The following is an 18,453-nucleotide window of genomic DNA, read 5'->3' on the forward strand; positions in this document are numbered from 1 at the left end:
ATAATAAATCGGTAGACTGTACTTGATCCAAACTAAGATATAATTAATCCTTATTGGACGCAATACCAGATTGTTGGATTTATTTAATGTTTACATTATTTTCTAGTTGACAAGGTAAGAGCCAAATAAAAGAATGATCCATTATCCAGAAAATCCCAGGTCTCGAGCATTCTGGATAACCGGTCCCATACATGTACAGTAAAAATGTAAATAAATTTTGACTGCACTGGAACTCAACGTACTAGGCTCCAAAAATGAATAACACATTATAATACACAAAAGCCATGAATATCCTGTAAATTATATCCTTATAAACGGTGAGTTCTGATGTCATCAGTTATAAACGGTGAGTTCTGATGCCATTTCTGTCACATGACTCATTGAAATTTGTGTATTATAATAAATAAAATACCCCCAATTGTAAAATATGAGGATATTAGAAGTTACCTCGGAGTTCCATGACCTGTATAAAAACACTCGGCCTTTGGCCTCGTGTTTTTATATGGTCATGAAACTCCTCGGTAACTTATAATATCCCTATATTTTACAGAAGGGGGTACTTTATTCACTATATAAACGCTAGGCTCTGAATAAGAGACCAGCCAGTGTAGCTGTCATGCAAGTATTGGGCATAGTCAGAAGTACAACTGTCACCACTTGAATCACAGCTTCTGTCAGAAATTACTTAATCACGGACAGGAAATTAGAAAGGAGATTTGCCCATCTGGATGTCATGCTGCCCTGCTTCTTTCAACAGGTCATTGCAAGTTGCTAATACATCACTTTAATCAGGGATGCTTAGAAACATGATCCAGTGCATCACTGCATGAATATTAACCACTAAATGTTAAAATGTTGGTAACAATGCCAGGAAGGCAATCCTATTTCTACGGCTAGTGTCACAAGGTGTGTTTCATCCACCAAAAAATTAAAAGAAAATCTGCTGACTCCCATCCCATGTTTACACATTTGCTGATAGGCATGTTCCCATATCAGTGTACAGGTGTTGAATATTGGCACAAAACTCATACTTTTGCATTTTCGCAGAAAAATCTGTACTGTGTGTGTGCACCTGACTAACAGATGTCAGTCCATCTGTAAAAACTAGACGGAAAGCAGCAGATTTCCCTTCCTTTGGAGGGGGAAAAAAAAAACTAATATCACCAATAACAAGCATCTGTTGGCACTAGGTCTCACACATGCCATTTTTTCAAGGGACATATAGAAATAAAAAAAAATATAGCAATAAAACCAGAGGAATTTCCTCAAATCACATTGATTTAGAGGTACAGGTGTGGGATCCGTTATCCGGAAACCCGTTATCCAGAAAGTTCCGAATTACGGACTCCATTATAATGAAATAATCCAAATTTTTAAAAATGATTCCCTTTTTCACTGTAATAATAAAACAGTACCTTGTACTTGATACAAACTAAGATATACGTAATTAATCCTTTTTGGAAGCAAAACCATCCTATTGGGTTTAATATTTACATGATTATATAAGTAGACTTAGGGGCAAATTTACTAAGCTCGAGTGAAGGATTCGAGGTAAAAAAAACTTCAAATTTCGAAGTATTTTTTTGGGTACTTCAACCATCGAATAGGCTACTACGACCTTCGACTCGAACGATTCGAACTAAAAATCGGTCGACTATTCGACCATTCGATAGTCGAAGTACGTCTCTTTAAAAAAAAACTTTGACTACATACTTCGGCAGTTTAAACCTACCAAGGTACAATGTTAGCCTATGGGGACCTTCCCCATCAGTTTTCTAAGGTGTTCTTGATCAAAGGAAAATCTTTTGATCGATCGATTAAAATCCTTAGATTCGAAGGATTTCACTGTTCGATCGTAGGATTTGCGGTAAATCATTCAAATTCGATATTCGAATTTGTAGGAGTTTACTTCGAGGGTCGAATTTGAGGGTTTATTAACCCTCGATATTCGACCCTTAGTAAATGTGCCCCCCTAATGTATGGAGATCCAAATTACGGAAAGACCCATTATCCAGAAAGCCCCAGGTCCTGAGCATTCTGGATAATAGGTCCCATACCTGTACTATGAAAATGGTGGTTATGGCAGAAAGCAGCAACTATGATGAATAACGCCCTAGCTGCAAGTCACAGATCCCCAAGAGATCTGCTTATCTTAAATTGTTACAATTGTATCTTTGCTTATCTTAAATTGTTACAGACGTATTGAAGAGCACCTGCCACATATTCTGGGCTCTCTGCCAAAAGCTAATCAGTGCAGGAGATCAAAGAGAAAGTCAGGACAGTTCTGTAACAATCCTGAACTGCGGGTTGAGCTGTCAAAATTGGGACTGTTTCGCAAAAAACGGGACAGTTGGGAGGTATGCTAAACTCAGCAATTTTCAAGCTATATGAAGATGGTATCTGCTTTTGGGAACAAACCAAAGAACTAATGGCTTGAAAGATGATGTACTACGCTATTGGTCATCCAAGCCTGTATTTGTACATTTTTTTTCATTACAATTTATATTTATTTAGGAGTCTGATTCAATACATATTTGCCAACTCCAGGTACCCAAAATTGCGTCTGACTCCATAGCTTTGTCATTCAGACCAAACTGGCAACATGCACAGATTTTAACAGTTATATTGATTTCTGACCAAACTGTATGTTCTCCTGTTCTTATGTCATTACATAAAATATGTAATTATTAATCATGGTGGAATCCCACCAAAGTTGATCAACCAAAATGAAAAACCAGATGACTGATGATGCATATCATTTCACTGGCCAACCAATAAATCCACTGTTCATGCTCCCCACAACTTTATGTAGTGACCCGGCAATCCAGTACATAAAGTAAATTTGCTCATTCGTGTCTTTGTTCATACTGTACTAATATCTACCTATGGGACAACTAATCAGATATCTTGGAACTTCAGTTAATATAAGGATAAATTATATCCTTATAAATGGTGAGTTCTGATTTCATCAGTTATAAACGGTGAGTTCTGATGTCATTTCTGTCACATGACTCACTAAAACGTGTGTGTATTATAATAAATAAAGTACCCCCAGTTGCAAAATGGTCATGAATCTCCTCGGTAACTTATAATTTACTTATATTTTACAAGAGGGGGTACTTTATTCACTATATAATACACAAAAGCAATGAATATCTTGTAAATTATAGGGATATTATAAGTTACAGAGGAGTTTCATGACCATATAAAAACACGAGGCAGAAGGACGAGTGTTTTTATACAGGTCATGGAACTCCGAGGTAACTTCTAATATCCTCATATTTTACAACTGGGGGTACTTTATTTATTGTAATCAGTGAGTCATGCGACAGAAATGACATCATAACTCACCGTTTATAACTGATGACATCAGAACTCACCGTTTATAAGATATTCATGGCTTTTGTGTATTATATCCTTATAAATGGTGACTAGTGATGTCATCAGTTATAAACGGTGAGTAGTGATGTCATTTTTGTCACATGACTCACTAAAACTTGTGTATTATAATAAATAAAGTACCCCTTGTTGGAAAATATGAGGATATTAGAAGTAACCTCAGAGTTCCATGACCTGTATAAAAACATTCGGCCTTCGGCCTCGTGCTTTTATATGTTAATGGAACTCCTCGGTAACTTATAATATCCTTACATTTTACAATAGGGGGTACTTTATTCACTAAAATACATACTGTATCTTTAGGGATGCAGCAAGCTTGTACAAGTGATGTAATCTACTTGTGCTTAGATTGTAAGCTCCAATGAAACAGAAACTGGTGTTAATAGTAGTAGTTAATAGTTATAATAGCACTTTTGTTAATGCGTAGATGTGCACAGGCATAAGTAAAGGGCTGATGTATTTGATGTAATTACCAGTGGTCCTGTAGGATGCAAATAAGAACAGAACAGTTGCAATTATAAAATTGATGCAACAGATTCATCCTTGTCGCCATTCACTCAGAGGCATTCAGATGCAAATATACAGCATGAGTAATTTGCTTTGTTTATCTGCTTCTAAGCAGTAATGATTATCATCAGAGAGAAAATGAATTTATCAATGACACTTGTGCCATACTCAAAAAGAAAAGTAAAGAGACCCTGAAAATAGATCTACCGATATATTGTGACCATAAGGGTAATGTCACACCTGGAGATTCGGGGAGATTTAGTTGCCCTGTGACTAATTGCCTCTTCTTTGGGGTGACTAATCTCCCCAAACTGCTTCCTCCTGTCTTCCGCCTGCTACAGTGAGAAAATGCCTGCGGCATGGCACTCGCGGCGCTTCGTTTTCCGAAGTCGCCCGAAGTTTTCTTGTGAGGCATCTTCGGAAAATGAAGTGGCGCGGCTGAGTTCATGGGCCATCTTCAGATGCTTCGGTACAATTTTCTTCAGTTTCACGCATGCGCAGTCGCGAAACAGAAAATTGCTCCAACTGCGCATGCACAAACATGCCAGGCTCATTCCAAAGATTCTATTGCTAACACCTTCAGCACACAGGCAGCAGTATAGACTAAGTGGCAGATCATTTCACTAATGTGCCCAAATATTACTGCTACGGCTACACGATTCCTGTAATTTAATGTTAATGGTTCAAAGAATGTCGGGCTGAATGTTTGGCCCTCGTTGCAAAAAGTTTGGGCACCCCTGATTTAAACATAAAAAAATCCAAAAGACTTGTTTTGCCTCCGATATGGATGAATTATACCTCAGTTAGGATCAAATAAAAGGTACGGTTATATTATTACAGAGAAAAAGCAAATACGTTTTTGACATTTAAATTATTTTCATAAAATACAATTTATGGGAGAACAATAATTTGAACAATTTAGAACTTTCTGGTTAATGGGTTTCCAGATAATGGATCTTTACAGAACGAAATTATTCAAAAAGTGACATGTATACAATACAAAAAAGAAAAAAAGGAACAAAGCCCCATGACAATGCACTCGCAGCCGTTATGGGTAAAGGAATAGTGACATGGCAGGTCGGAAATGACTTGATATTCAGCCTATAACCCGAAGATCTTGTTGAGCTACAACTTTCACATTCTCCCTGACATTTTTATTGACAGTAATCAGATGATACACATTATATTTTGTTTTGTGAGTACATGTATTTAGGTTTCTCTCAAATTAGGGATGCATCAAATCCAGGATTCGGCTGTATCCATCTGCCCGACAAAAATCCGAATTTGCATACTCAAATTAGGGGCAGGGAGGTAAATCACATGACTTTTTGTCACAAAACAAGGAAATAAAAAAAAATGTTTTCCTCTTCCCACCCCTAATTTGCATACGCATTTTATGTTTAAATTATATTATGCAAATTAGGATTCGGTTTCGGTATTCAGCTGAATCTTTCGCAAATGATTCGGCCGAATCCAAAATAGTGGTTTCGGTGAATGACTAACCTCATATATAACATAACTTTGAACTATAGCAACTTGCATGCAGTGCTAAAATCCCCCAGAAGTCAGTATGTGGCCAGGCCTTTGAGAGGTGAAGCTTTCCAGGTGTGTTTGGATACCAGGGATGGGCTGAGGCTTCTTCCCTTCCTCTCTCACTGAATAATCAAAGCCAACAAGATCCTCACAAAATGACAGGCTCGGCCATATCAGGGAAGGGCAGGGGGAAATGTACAATATGTCTATAATGCCTGAGCTTTCAGCTGTCGCAATTACTACAACTGAGAAGTTTTAAACTACGAATTGTCTGGGCACAAAGTTGTACAGTGTGAGGAGTCGAACCATTAACAAGCACACAACCACCCACCCACCCCTAGAGGGATGTTTAATGAGCTGTTTTGTTGGGAGAGAGAGAAAGAGACGGAGAGAAGCGCCCACCTCCGACTGCAAACATGACATATACGTGCTCTGAGTTTGGTAATGAAATACAACAGAGAAGGTTTCCAGTCACTTACCCATCCATGGCCCAGAGGACGAGAGAGAAATCAGGAAGAAAGGGAGACAGAGCCGGAGAGAGCCAGTGCAGAATAGAGAGCAGAGGCGGAGGAAGAAGGAAGATGAGAGGAGGAGGCAAAGGCAGGCACAGAGGTGCGACCGGAGCCCGAAGGAGGAGGAGGTGGGGGAAGTAGCGTTTAACAGCTTCACTGCCGGGGATTCCCACAAAACACCAACTACACAGGAGCCATTACTGACTGACACACAAGTGTCACCAGTACCCCATGGAAAGCCAAGGTTCGTTTCTGTCGGAGGAATGGCCGCAGTTGTCTCAATTAGGCTAGTACTAGAGCAAGCTGAGGCACAACTTTATTAAAAAACTTAAAGAGTTTGAGTGAAATAAGTTTAAGAAAAAAACAACGCACGTGATGGATATTTTGCTGCTAGAACGGTATATGGATAAAAGTTTCTAGGAGATACTAATGCCCCCTACCCACCCTCAGTATTGCCCAACCCATGGAACCCAAGAGAAGCTAGAGAAACTAGTATATAGGAGGCTCATCCTCACAAACATACTTTTATGGCATTTTTGGGGCTTTAGTATACCATTGTGAGGGCTATTGTAATAACACAATCACAGGAACCTGTTTATTAATAAGTAGAGACGGGAAAGATACAAATATGTATGGTGTTTCCAGCAAGAGATGTTTATAAAATAGGGATGTAGCGAATCCAGGATTCGGTTCGGAATTCAGCCAGGATTCGGCCTATTTCAGCAGGATTCGGCCGAATCTTTTTGCCAGGCCGACCCGAATCCTAATTTGCATATGCAAATTAGGGTGGGGAGGGAAATCACGTGATTTTTGTCACAAAACAAGGAAGTAAAAATATTTTCCCCTGGAATATGAATCGGAGAGACCTGAACAGAAAGATGAGTAATAAAAAGTAGCAATAACAAAACATTTGTAGCCTTATAGAGCATTTTCTTTTTAGAAGGGGTCAGCGACGCCCATTTGAAAGCTGCAAAGAGTCAGAAGAAAAAGGCAAATAATTCAAAAACTATAAAAAAATAAATAATGAAGACTAATTGGAAAGTTGCTTAGAATGGGCTATTCTATAACATACTAAAAGTTACCTTAAAGGTGAAGAATGGCAGATTCGAAGAAACTTCACAGTTGGCTTTAATTTTCTATTATTTACGATTTTTTAATTATTTGCCTTTTTCTTTGACTTTTTCCAGCTTTCAAATTACAGTTTCTCAAATCACAGCATAAATTACCCTAGGAATCAGACTGCTGAAACTGCGAACGGTAAAACTACCAAATAAAAAGCAAAATAATTCAAAAACGACAAATAATAAAACATGAAAACCAATTGCAAGTTGCCTCAAAATATCATTCTCTACATTGTACTAAAAGATAACACAAAAGTTGAACAGCCCATTTAATTCCACCTCAAATAAGCATTAATATTTCGCCATTCCTGGTGCTACTAGCCATATTATTCAGCATTTTTGGCACAAGCAGAAGCATGGGCAAGTGCCTTAACAAACAACACTCTTTGTGAATTGCCCATTTGCTTGCCACACAGCTAGGAACTACTAACAATGCGTTGTTTAAAGGAAAACTATACCCTCAAAATTAATACTTAAGCAACAGATAGTTTCTATAAAATTAAGTGGCATATTAAAGAAACTTAACTAAACTGGTATATATATATTTAAGCTTGCCTTGAACTACCATTTCGTGATGGTCTCTGTGCTGACTCAGAGATCACCTGACCAGAAATACTACAACTATAAGGGGCCGATTCACTAAGTAAAAAAACTTCGAATTTCGAAGTATTTTTTGGGCTACTTCGACCATCGAATGGGCTACTACGACCTTCGACTACGACCTTGAATCGAAGGATTCGAACTAAAAATCGCTCGACTATTCGACCATTCGATAGTCGAAGTACTGTCTCTTTAAAAAAAACTTCGACCCCCTAGTTCGCCATCTAAAAGCTACCGAACTCAATGTTAGCCTATGGGAAAGGTCCCCATAGGCTTGGCTAACTTTTTTTGATCGAAGGATATTCCTTCGATCGTTGGATTTAAATCCTTCGAATCATTCGTTTCGAAGGATTTAATCGTTCGATCGAAGGAATAATCCTTCGATCGTACGATCGCACTATTTGCGCTAAATCCTTCGACTTCGATATTTCGAAGTCGAAGGATTTCAATTCCCAGGCGAATATCGAGGGTTAATTAACCCTCGATAATCGACCCTTAGTGAATCAGCCCCAAACTGTAACAGGAAGAAATGTGGAAGTAAAATACAGAATTTGCTTATGTGACCTAACGTATGATTTGTTTGTGTGCACCGTGAATCATAGGATCCCAGGGGGCAGTGGCAATTTTCTATTTATGATTATCCATTGGCACATACCACTAAAAAAGTATATTATTATCAAAATGGTTTATTTACATGATGCAGGGTTACATATGAGCTGTTTTATGCAATATATTTCTATAGAAACCTACTGTACATTTTTCGGGGGTTATAGTTTTCCTTTAGCATGCTTATGCATAGAACTAGCCTAAACCTAAGGGCAGAGACAGACGCTGCTAATTTGGGAGATTAGTCGCCCAGCGACAAATCACTCCTTCAGGTGATTAATCTCACTTCGGCCTCGTGTTTTTATATGGTCATGAAACTCCTCGGTAACTTATAATATCCATATATTTTACAAGAGGGGGTACTTTATTCACTATATATTCATTTTTTTTTCTCAGTATCAGTTAGATTGAAAATCTTGGAGGGTATGCCACTGAACCACAATATAATGACACTGTGGTGACCACCAGGTTAGGCCTGTACATAGTAAAAGTGAGCTCAGTTAAGGAAAATATTGCTCCCAATAGCTAACATATGGCTCTGTGTACGTTACATTGTACTAGGTATAGTATGTCAAGGCTGGACAAATCTCAAGATACATGATCTATTAAAAGTCCTTTGTGAATCCTACATTTTGAAACTGTATATATAAAAGCAGGTGAATGAGAGGGATAACATGCACTCTTGTCTCATCCCGTTGACTGCTTCTGCAGGAGATCTTTCATGACAATCATCAGATTTGCTGTAGGATTTCAAGCCTGCAAAACTATCTGTAGCACATCAAGATAATGGCACAAGTAAATCATCTACTGTATATTGATTTAAATGCACTCACTATGTAGAGAAGCTACAAAGTGACTCTTGAAAGCTGTTTATATACAAAAAAGGAGCATCTTAACACATGATACATGGAGAAAAAATATCTGTAGTCAGAAGCCAGGTATTACAATATGGAAAGGCAACGTTTCCGGCCTACCAGGCCCTTTATCAAGCTTTATAAAGGGCCTGGTAGGCCGAAACTTTGCCTTTTTGTATGGTGTGGGCTTAATAAATATCTTTTTGTGCACTTTTGCAATTCAACACAGTGTGCTGCTGGTTTCCTTTTTGCATATTATTATGACCCGGCCACAGGAGTGGGTCTTCTTCACCTGACACTACAAAAGTGTGTATCTGTGAGGTGAGCACTCCGCAATAATAAGTACATACATTTACTGTGGCATAGCAACCATGAGTTGCTATGGTTCAAATTAGCCTAGCAACCATGCACTGATGCACAAGAGACTGGAATATGAATAGGAGAGGGCCTGAAGAGAAAGTTGAGACAAAAAGCAGCAATAATAATACATTTGTAGCCTTACAGAGCATTTGTTTTTAGATGGGGTCAGTGACCCACATTTGAAAGATGGAAAGAATCAGAAGAAGAAAACAAATGATTCAAAAACTATGAAAAATAAATAATGAAGACTAATTAAAAAGTTGCTTAGAATTGGCCATTCTATAACATGCTGAAAGTTAACTTAAAGGTGAACCACCCTTTCAACTGGTAACAGATAAAATATTTGGGTTTGTAACATTGATATAGCAAAGGTTGTAACAATTTTTGTTTTTATTAAAGAAGACTGTGGTCTATAAATTACAAAATACTGTTTTAGTTGTACAGCACTTTTTCAAATCTGCTGCTTGTGCAGAGGTCAGTGTTCCCTGTAGTGCTGGGGTCTTAAGTCCAGGTCCAGGATTTCGTCCACCCTGAAAAACATGCAGGCAGGGCAAATGGCTGTTTATAAAATTTGAACATAATGTGTGTTAATGTTATAGGGATTTAGATTGTAAGATCCACTAGGGTAGGGACTGATGTGTAACCTCTGCAAAACATAAAAAGTACAATAATAAAATAAATAACGATATAATAACGGTAATGGGGTAATAAAACTGATACAACCCTTTTAATAAACAATATTAATTTTCTGGATCTAAATTGCTGAATCTGTTTTACCATTAGGTTGGATTTTATTGGGCATTCCTACAAGGCTGTGTCACTAGACAGTTCTAGGTCCCGACATTGGCATATGAGTTTCATTCCAAGGTGCTGCTCATGAAAAAACCCCCACGAAGAATCAAGGTTAGGCAGAATGACCAAAGAAGAAATTTGCTGCTGCTATATGTATGGCAGAAAAACAATTAGCTTTGTTGTTCTGAGCTGTGTGACTAAGGTGCAGATATGTTTTAGAGGGTCCTAGTGTTTACACCAACATCATCATTATCATTTTACAGTTTTGGATGTTTCTTGTTTTTTCAGGCCAGGACAATGCAGTCTGCAACCGAGAAGTACTTTGCTTTCATATTTTTATTTTTGGATCAAATTATGCATGTAATTTCCTGTAATCTTAAGTAAGATGCTGTACTGCCTATTTAAAGAGCTGTAAACACAGTACATGCATAATTTGATAGGGTCTATTCAAAAAGACTTGCTATAAAACTGTCTTTGAATATGTCTCTTTTTCTCTTATTACTTTTTCTACTATTGTAGAAATCAGTTTTGTTATTCATCAGGAGTAAAAGGAATTCTATTCAACAATGGTCTAATCTGAATATTCAGGACATCCCTATCTTACACTTTCTATCTGCTCTCTCTGGTTTACACAGTCCAGAGTATAAATGTGACATCTATTTACTAATACAGGAGAAAAAAATTAGCTATGAATATTAATAATTTAAATATGTATAACTTGCTACACATACAGTATTAATACCATAGGTTTTCAGGTTTTAGAAAGCTAGTGAGCAAGTCTGTATGTATGTATATACTGACGAAGATGGCACTCAAGGTTCATATTTGAGTCAATACTGTCCTATGCATGGCATCATTCAGAGGTCTGCAATAAAAATGGACAGTAGTATACATGAGTGCACTACATTTCTTGTGTGTGTGAGACTCTCCAGTGACTAGTGTTGAGTGAGTGCGTGAGAGAGAGAGAGGAGGGATGATTACATTCTTCCATGGCATGATAATAAATATTCAGCTGAAAAGAAAGTATCACTGAGGAGCAAATGTTTTTCAGAACATTAAATGGAGCATGTATCAATAAGCATTTTTTCTAGATTGTGGGTGTTTTGTTAGATGACACGGCACTGTGTTAAGCTGAAAGGTATTATTCATTTCAGTAACAATGGCTGACACCCTTGCATGGTTGCTTCACATTTTACAGAGGTTTATCTTTATAAAGGACATTGAGCATCATATTTGAAATGTAAGAACTAGATTTCAGGTTGTATAGCACAGTAAGCTCCTTCCCAAGACTACTCAGAACCATCAGTGGACACTTTAATGGGGGAAACAGAATCCTCAGTAAACAGCAAGCTATTGCAATAATCAGAGTTTTTATTTTACTAGTGAGCAGAATGATTGTGTAAAGATGGTTCCTAGGCAATCCATGGAAACTTTGGACTTCAGTGTCTCAGGGCCACTATGTGGTTGTAGAAATTCAAATTATTCAGCAACATATAACAAATGCCTACACACATTATTTAGAAGACATTTCTTTTCACTATAAGGATTGTGTCATGCTAGGGGTTTTCTCTGTTGGCAAGGTAATTGCACAGATAATTCCTCTGAATAATGGGCTCCTGCTAACAAAACAGTGAAGGAATAGGTTATTCAAATTGTATTTATCTACCTTGCAAGGACCAAACATGGAGAAACTTTAGCTACCCTGTTTGCCCTGATTAGCTGAAGGACTAACAAAAACAATAGCTCTGATTAAACTATAGACACAATTATGTTCAGCAAAAGACCAATTCACTGAACTGAACAAATTATTACATTGCTCCTTAAAAGTTTCTATGGGTTACTGCACTGGAGCAAATTTATACAGTAAATGAACCTTAGTGCTGTCCAATCTTTTCTTCCTAGCGGGCAAAATACTTAAAAAAAAATATTCTAAAGAACTGTGAGTTAAATTATATTAAAATAATGGTTAGCATATCTAAAGAAGGCCAATGGCATAGATCTACACGGATACCCTGAAGTACCCCTGCTTTCAATGCTACTGGGCACCATGAGCATTATCAAAAAATTATTTGTTAGATTTGCACTACAGGCAGCCAGAGCATTTATCCCTAAGCACTGGAAATCAGTACAGACCCCTCAATAGCTGAATGGATTAGGGAAATAGGAAAGAAAATGAGAATGAGAAATATATGTCAGCTATACAGGGTACCCAGGAAAAGCCAAGGAGTACACACACCTTAATAAGGCTGTAATGAATGTTTATTGCGTATATATTTTCACTCATGTATTATCTAAGTGAACCCTGTCTGTAATGCAGTGTTGAGCGAAAATGCCTGCACACTCTGATTACCTGGAAAACTAATGGCTTTTGTATTGTACATCATCTTCCTTCTTACATTTCCTTTCTTTCATATACTTTCTCCTTTCTTGCCTATACTTTCTGCTTTCTTTGCTTTTTCTATACTGTTGAAAAATGAAAAATAAAGAAAGTTAAAAAAATGATGGCTAGCTAAACTGGAGCCAAGAAATAATAAGAAAACAATCTTGTGATAATCTGATAATGGGATTTCAGTCACATTTTACTACTTCTCGTGTTTAGGTGGTGCTGTTTCTATTCACAAATCCATGTTTCCTTTTCCACAATCTGAGATCATTCCAATGCCAGTTTCAAAATATTATTTTTAAATTAGCTTTTTTAGAAATATGGAACTAGTTTTCTTTTTTTTATAATTAAACAAAATGTTGTATTTGCATGCATGCAATATGTTTAAATATAAGATTGCGAACTCTATAGGATGAGGACCTTCTTTCTCCTGTGTCTCTGTTTGTATAATTTGTGCCCTTGGTTATCAAGGACCCAACTGTCATCACCATAGATTTTATTTTTCCAAAGGCCCATGAGGCAAGGGGTTAATGTTTGCAAATATATATATATATTTATAGAACAGTGCATTATGTCCTATAAATGCACTGTTAAAATGTACATTGCTGCACATACAATGATATTAAAATATACATAACAAATATTTTACATGACAGTGGGGTAGATTTCAACATGCTCTTAAATATTGCATTTTTACACCAGGGCAAAGCAGTAATGCAATATGCAATACTAATAGTTACACACTTTCAAAGGAAAAAGACATACATAAAGAAGCAACTTACTAGCTTCTGCCAGTAATTAAAATGTACTTAAATTAAGTGTGTCATGCACATGAAAATAATACAGTATCCCAGCACAAATCCACATTTACATAGGAAGTTAGGTTAAAAAAAAGACACACTTCCATCAAGTTCAACCTTTTAACTTATTTTTAACCTGCCTAACTGGCAGTTGACCCAAAGAAAGACGAAAAACCCCATCTGAAGCCTCTCCAATTTGCCTCAGAGGGGGGAAAATTCCATCCTGACTCCAAAATGGAGTCTAGTCTAGAATCAGACTAGTCCCTGAGATATCTGCCATAACCCTTTATTCCCTCCGTTGCTACAAAGCCATCCAACCCCTTCTTAAAGCTATCTAATGTATCAGCCTGTACACCCGATTCAGGGAGAGAATTCCACATCTTCACAGCTCTCACTGTAAAAAACCCCTTCCGAATATTTAGGCTTGAAACGTGTACCTACTTCCCTTACATTTTTCACACAGACAGACAACTGACTTGGGTTTGCAAACACTGGGATTTTAAAAGGGGTATTCACCTTTTAATTGACTTTTAACATGATGCAGACAACTATATTCTAAGAAAATGTGTATTTGGTTTTCATTGTTTTACTGTTTTTTGGGTTATTTAATTTTTAATTCAACTGCTCTCCAGTTTTCAGCAAACTGATTGCTAAGGTCCAAATTACCTTAGCAACCATGCATTGGTTTGAATAAGAGACTGAAATATCAATAGGAGAGGCCCTGAATAGAAAGTCGAGTAATGAAAAGTAGCAATAATAATACATTTGTAGCCTTACAGAGCATTTTGTTTTAGATGGGGTCAGTGACCCCCATTTGAAATCTGGAAAGAGTCAGAAGGCATCTCTTGAGAGATGAAATCCCACTACTAGTAACAAGACCAATCTCTGTATAGTTCAATGGTTGACAAACCATATATACAACAATGGTCTTGATGTGGCGTGGTTTAATAATGGACTAGTGAAAAGTGGACCTATACAATTTTTACTTTTTGTGCAGCCTGCTGCTTTTGTGTCCCTGGCTTTTAGTTTAACATTCTGGAAAACTTGGAGTAGTAACACCAAAAAATGAAAGTGTTTTAATGTAATTAAAATATAATGCCCTGTTGCCCTGCACTGATACAACTGGTGTTTTTGCTTCAGAAACTCTACTGTAGTTTATATAAACAAGCTGCTTTGAAACCATGGGGGCAGTCATTCAAAGGGGAAAAGGCACATGATACACAACAGATAACAGATAAGCTCTGTAGTATACAATGGGATTCTTCAGAACTTATATGTTATATACTGTGTATCCAGTGCTTAAATGGCTGCCCTCATGACTACACAGCTGTTTGTTTATATAAACTATAGTTGTGTTTCTGAAGCAAACACACCAAATTTACCAGTGGTGGTCAACAGCACCTTAGTTAGCCTAAGGTCCCCATAGGCTAACATTGGTGCTTGGTAGGTTGTAGGTGGTCGAAGTTTTTTTTAAAGAGACAGTACTTTGACTATCGAATGGTCGAATAGTCGAACGATTTTTAGTTTGAAACGTTCGATTCAATGTCGTAGTCGAAGGTCAAAGTAGCCAATTTGATGGTCGAAGTAGCCAAAAAAATACTTCGAAATTCGAAGTCTTTTTCATTCTAATCATTCATTCGAGCTAAGTAAATGTGCCCCTAGGAGTATAGTTGGGCTGAAATATTTTTTGATCTCAATAGTGAACTTTTTTTTTTAAGTAAACTTTTTTTTTTTAGTAAACTTTTTTTAGATAGAGGGATATAATGATACTGAACAAAAGAAATGTCCAAAAAGCAGTTACTTGCTCAGAGTTAACAATGGCTTGAGTAAAGAGAAATGGAGAATATGAGAAGAAGATGAAGGAAACACTAATGTAGTTGAACAGATAAGAGAAGAACAAGTAGACCAGTTATTACATTCACCTCAAATAAAATATAGTATTTGTCTTGCAAGACATTCTTCAGGAGACAGGGTCTGTCTAACAAGGGCAATGGGTAGTTATTTCTTCATCCAGATGGGACGAGTTTAAAACTATACCAGCAGAAAGAGCCTTAGACAATATCCAGAGGGGATTTTCTTAGAAAATCTTTCCTTCAAATGCTGTCAATTTGAGTAACCAGTTGCACTGGTTTTTCAAAATAATCAGGAACTGCCACTTAGGTTAACCATGGTTATACTAATTAGTAGATTCCAGGTCCGGGCTGAGAATTAAAGTAGACCCTGGCATTTCAGGTACACAGAGGCCCAATCAGCCCACGCAGAGGCCCAAACAGTCCACACCAGCCCACTAAATACTGACTTTCTATGGGACCTTATAACAGCCCCACAGATTGCCAGTCCGGGCCTGGTAGATTCGTTACCTGCAGTAAAGCAGATTTACAAAAGATCTTGTAACATTCTGTTACCTGGGATCCCGTAGGAAGATGGCTGGTCCACGGAGGACTGGTCTTCACCGACGCCCTTTTGGGGCCCTGGGCTTTCTGCGGCGGAGACAGCAAAGGAGCCAAGCGTGTTACCAAAGCGTAGTACAAGGGATCAGGCAAGAAGGTAGTCAAGTTCAGGCAAGGTCAGTTCCAGAAGTCAGAGAAGCGAGGTACCAAAGGATCAAACAAAAGCGTAGTCAAGTTTCAGGGAAGAGGCAGGTTTTAGGCAGCGAAGGTTCGAAGGTCCAGGAAAACAGGCAGAGGGTCAAACAGGAACACGGACAACCAGGGCTTTAGCGGAACAGTAGAAACTGAATCCAGCTTGGGCAATGAGAGGAGGAAGAGGAAGGTATTTAAGGGAGCAGGAACCAATCAGGAGCAGGTTGAGGAAGGACAGGCACATCAACAGCCAATAGAAGAATAGACACACCATTATGAGGTCATTACACCTAAGTGTTTTGGCGGGAGCGTCCGTGCACTGGCGTTTTGACGCTGGCGCCTAAATTGACGCCGGTGTTTATGCGCCGGCACCTAAGTTGATGCGCGCCAGCGTTTAGGCGCTGGCACGCTGCGGATGTTACAGATCTCTACCTGTGCCATCACAGATATAAGAGGCCAGGATCCAAAGTGGAAGATGATCTCATGTCCCTTGCAGTATATAGTTGTTTCCTCCTCCCATTCACTACATCATATCCGTTTTCTTATGTAGGGAAAAGACCCTCCTCAACCTCATGGAAGACACATGTACTAATAAAACAGTTTCAGAGTGCAGCTCATGAATGGGGTTATACATTCCTTAGAAAGGAAGTTTTCTTTGTCTCAGTTTCTAGATACCATCCCCTATCTCACTGCCATGTGGTCACTCTGCTGCTGACCATACTTTAATATTGACCATTTGTGTACCAACCAGACTTAATTCTATTCACTTCAGTGGCACTGAACTGATCTGCCTCGAAAGAAAGTCCAGTTGCTCTAGATTTCTATCTACTAGATACCTTAGGGCATTGTACCACATATGCACATAACTGGCTTAAGGCAAAGGGTTATGGCATACCTCCCAACATATGAAAAATGTAAAGACGGACAAAAACATCAGCTGCATGTATTGCATTGGAGAAAAATTGCCACACGCATTTATGGCCACATCCCCTAATGACCATGTCCAGTTTATAAAATTTGGCAGATGAAAGTTTGAACACATTTCTGAGAGTTTTAGGGCCATGTGGTATAACAGTTTTGCTAATGAAGTGGAAATTGTCCTTTAAGCTGTTAGTCACAGTTTCCCCAAGAGACTTGCTTATCTTAAATTGTTACAATTGTTACTTTGCTTATCTTAAATTGTTACAAATGTATCGAAGTGCAGCTGCTCATGTTCTGGGCTTTATGCCAAAAGCCTCTTATTTTAATTAGGTTTCAGAAACTTTAGCTTGTCTGGTCAGTCCAGGAGATCAAAGAGAAACTCAGGACATTACAGTAAGAAACCCGGGACTGGGAGTTGAGCTGTAAAAATCTGGACTGTCTCTCAGAAAACTAACTGAAGTTATATGGACAGTCTATTAGCTATGATCTTTCCAGAAGCTGGGCAGTGAAGTTTACACACTCCTCACATAGCATTTGATGCTAAAGTTAGCATGATATTTATCTTTCATTGGCCTTTTATTAAAACCATTGCTGCCCTTAGGGTCAAGTAAACACAACACAAGCAATGAATATTAACCTCCCAAGGGGTATAATTAAGCTACTTTCAACTTGAATACACCATATTTGAAATAGCTATGGGTTAAAATAATAACCCCATCTGATCTTTATAAAACCACTAAACCCCCAGCCCTTTAGATAGATCTACAGCTACAATGCTGGAAAAAATGGGAGAAATATTAAATTTCATGGATAGGGTGGATACATGGGGTTCACATGATTATCTTCCCTAAACTCCTATATTATTTTAGAACTTTACCAATTAATGTTCCCAAGAAAGATTTGGCACCCTCTAACAAAGAATAATAAAAGTTATGTGGGCCTCAAAGCCTTCTAGAGTATCTAAACTCACATGACAGCTGCTAGCTGTAGAGGTGCTCTTGGAATTCCAGAGCTAGAAAAATATTACCAGGCAGTGCAAGCAAGCTCTTGTCCGATGTGGGTAAAATTGTGGGGTCTCAGATGTCCCCAGTTTTTCCCCTGGATTCACAAATGTATTGGGCCAAATACCTTAGTCTTATGAGCATACCCATACCTGTTGGGTAACTAAGCACCTTACACATATAAAACACATTTGCAGTCTCTGCTATCCTATGAGTTATGAACAAATTAATCAAACCTTTCTGCTCCTTCCAATGAACTTTTAAAATTTTTAACTTCAAACATTTTATGGGGGAAAAGGCCTCCATACATGATTGTTATACCCAAGAGATGTGAAACAGGTTAATAGATTTACTCAGTAGCTAAAATTTACTTAAGGAAAAAGCCAAAAGAATAACTCAAAAAAGTATACTAACACACAAACAAAGCAAATTTGAAAAACATGGGGGCATTGGCTCCAGTATGCCTACTTGTCTAGTAAGAA

At 38.0% G+C, this 18,453-nt stretch overlaps 1 protein-coding gene across 3 annotated transcripts in view; it reads right to left on the reverse strand.

Moving 5' to 3' along the window:
• The window catches only part of ptbp3.S (polypyrimidine tract binding protein 3 S homeolog), a 95,944-nt gene extending 89,878 nt beyond the window's left edge, over positions 1 to 6,066 (reverse strand). Inside the window, exon 1 of one of the 3 annotated variants that reach the window (XM_041579981.1) lies at positions 5,919 to 6,066. In XM_041579981.1, the coding sequence (XP_041435915.1) occupies positions 5,919 to 5,926 (8 nt within the window). In that variant the 5' untranslated portion in view covers positions 5,927 to 6,066. The remainder of the gene's footprint in view (positions 1 to 5,918) is intronic. The other 2 variants (XM_018239964.2, XM_018239967.2) reach the window with 2 other exon arrangements.
• Positions 6,067 to 18,453: the final 12,387 nt, after the last annotated feature.

The sequence above is a fragment of the Xenopus laevis genome, chromosome 1S (assembly GCF_017654675.1).
Source record: "Xenopus laevis strain J_2021 chromosome 1S, Xenopus_laevis_v10.1, whole genome shotgun sequence".
NCBI lineage: Eukaryota > Metazoa > Chordata > Amphibia > Anura > Pipidae > Xenopus > Xenopus laevis.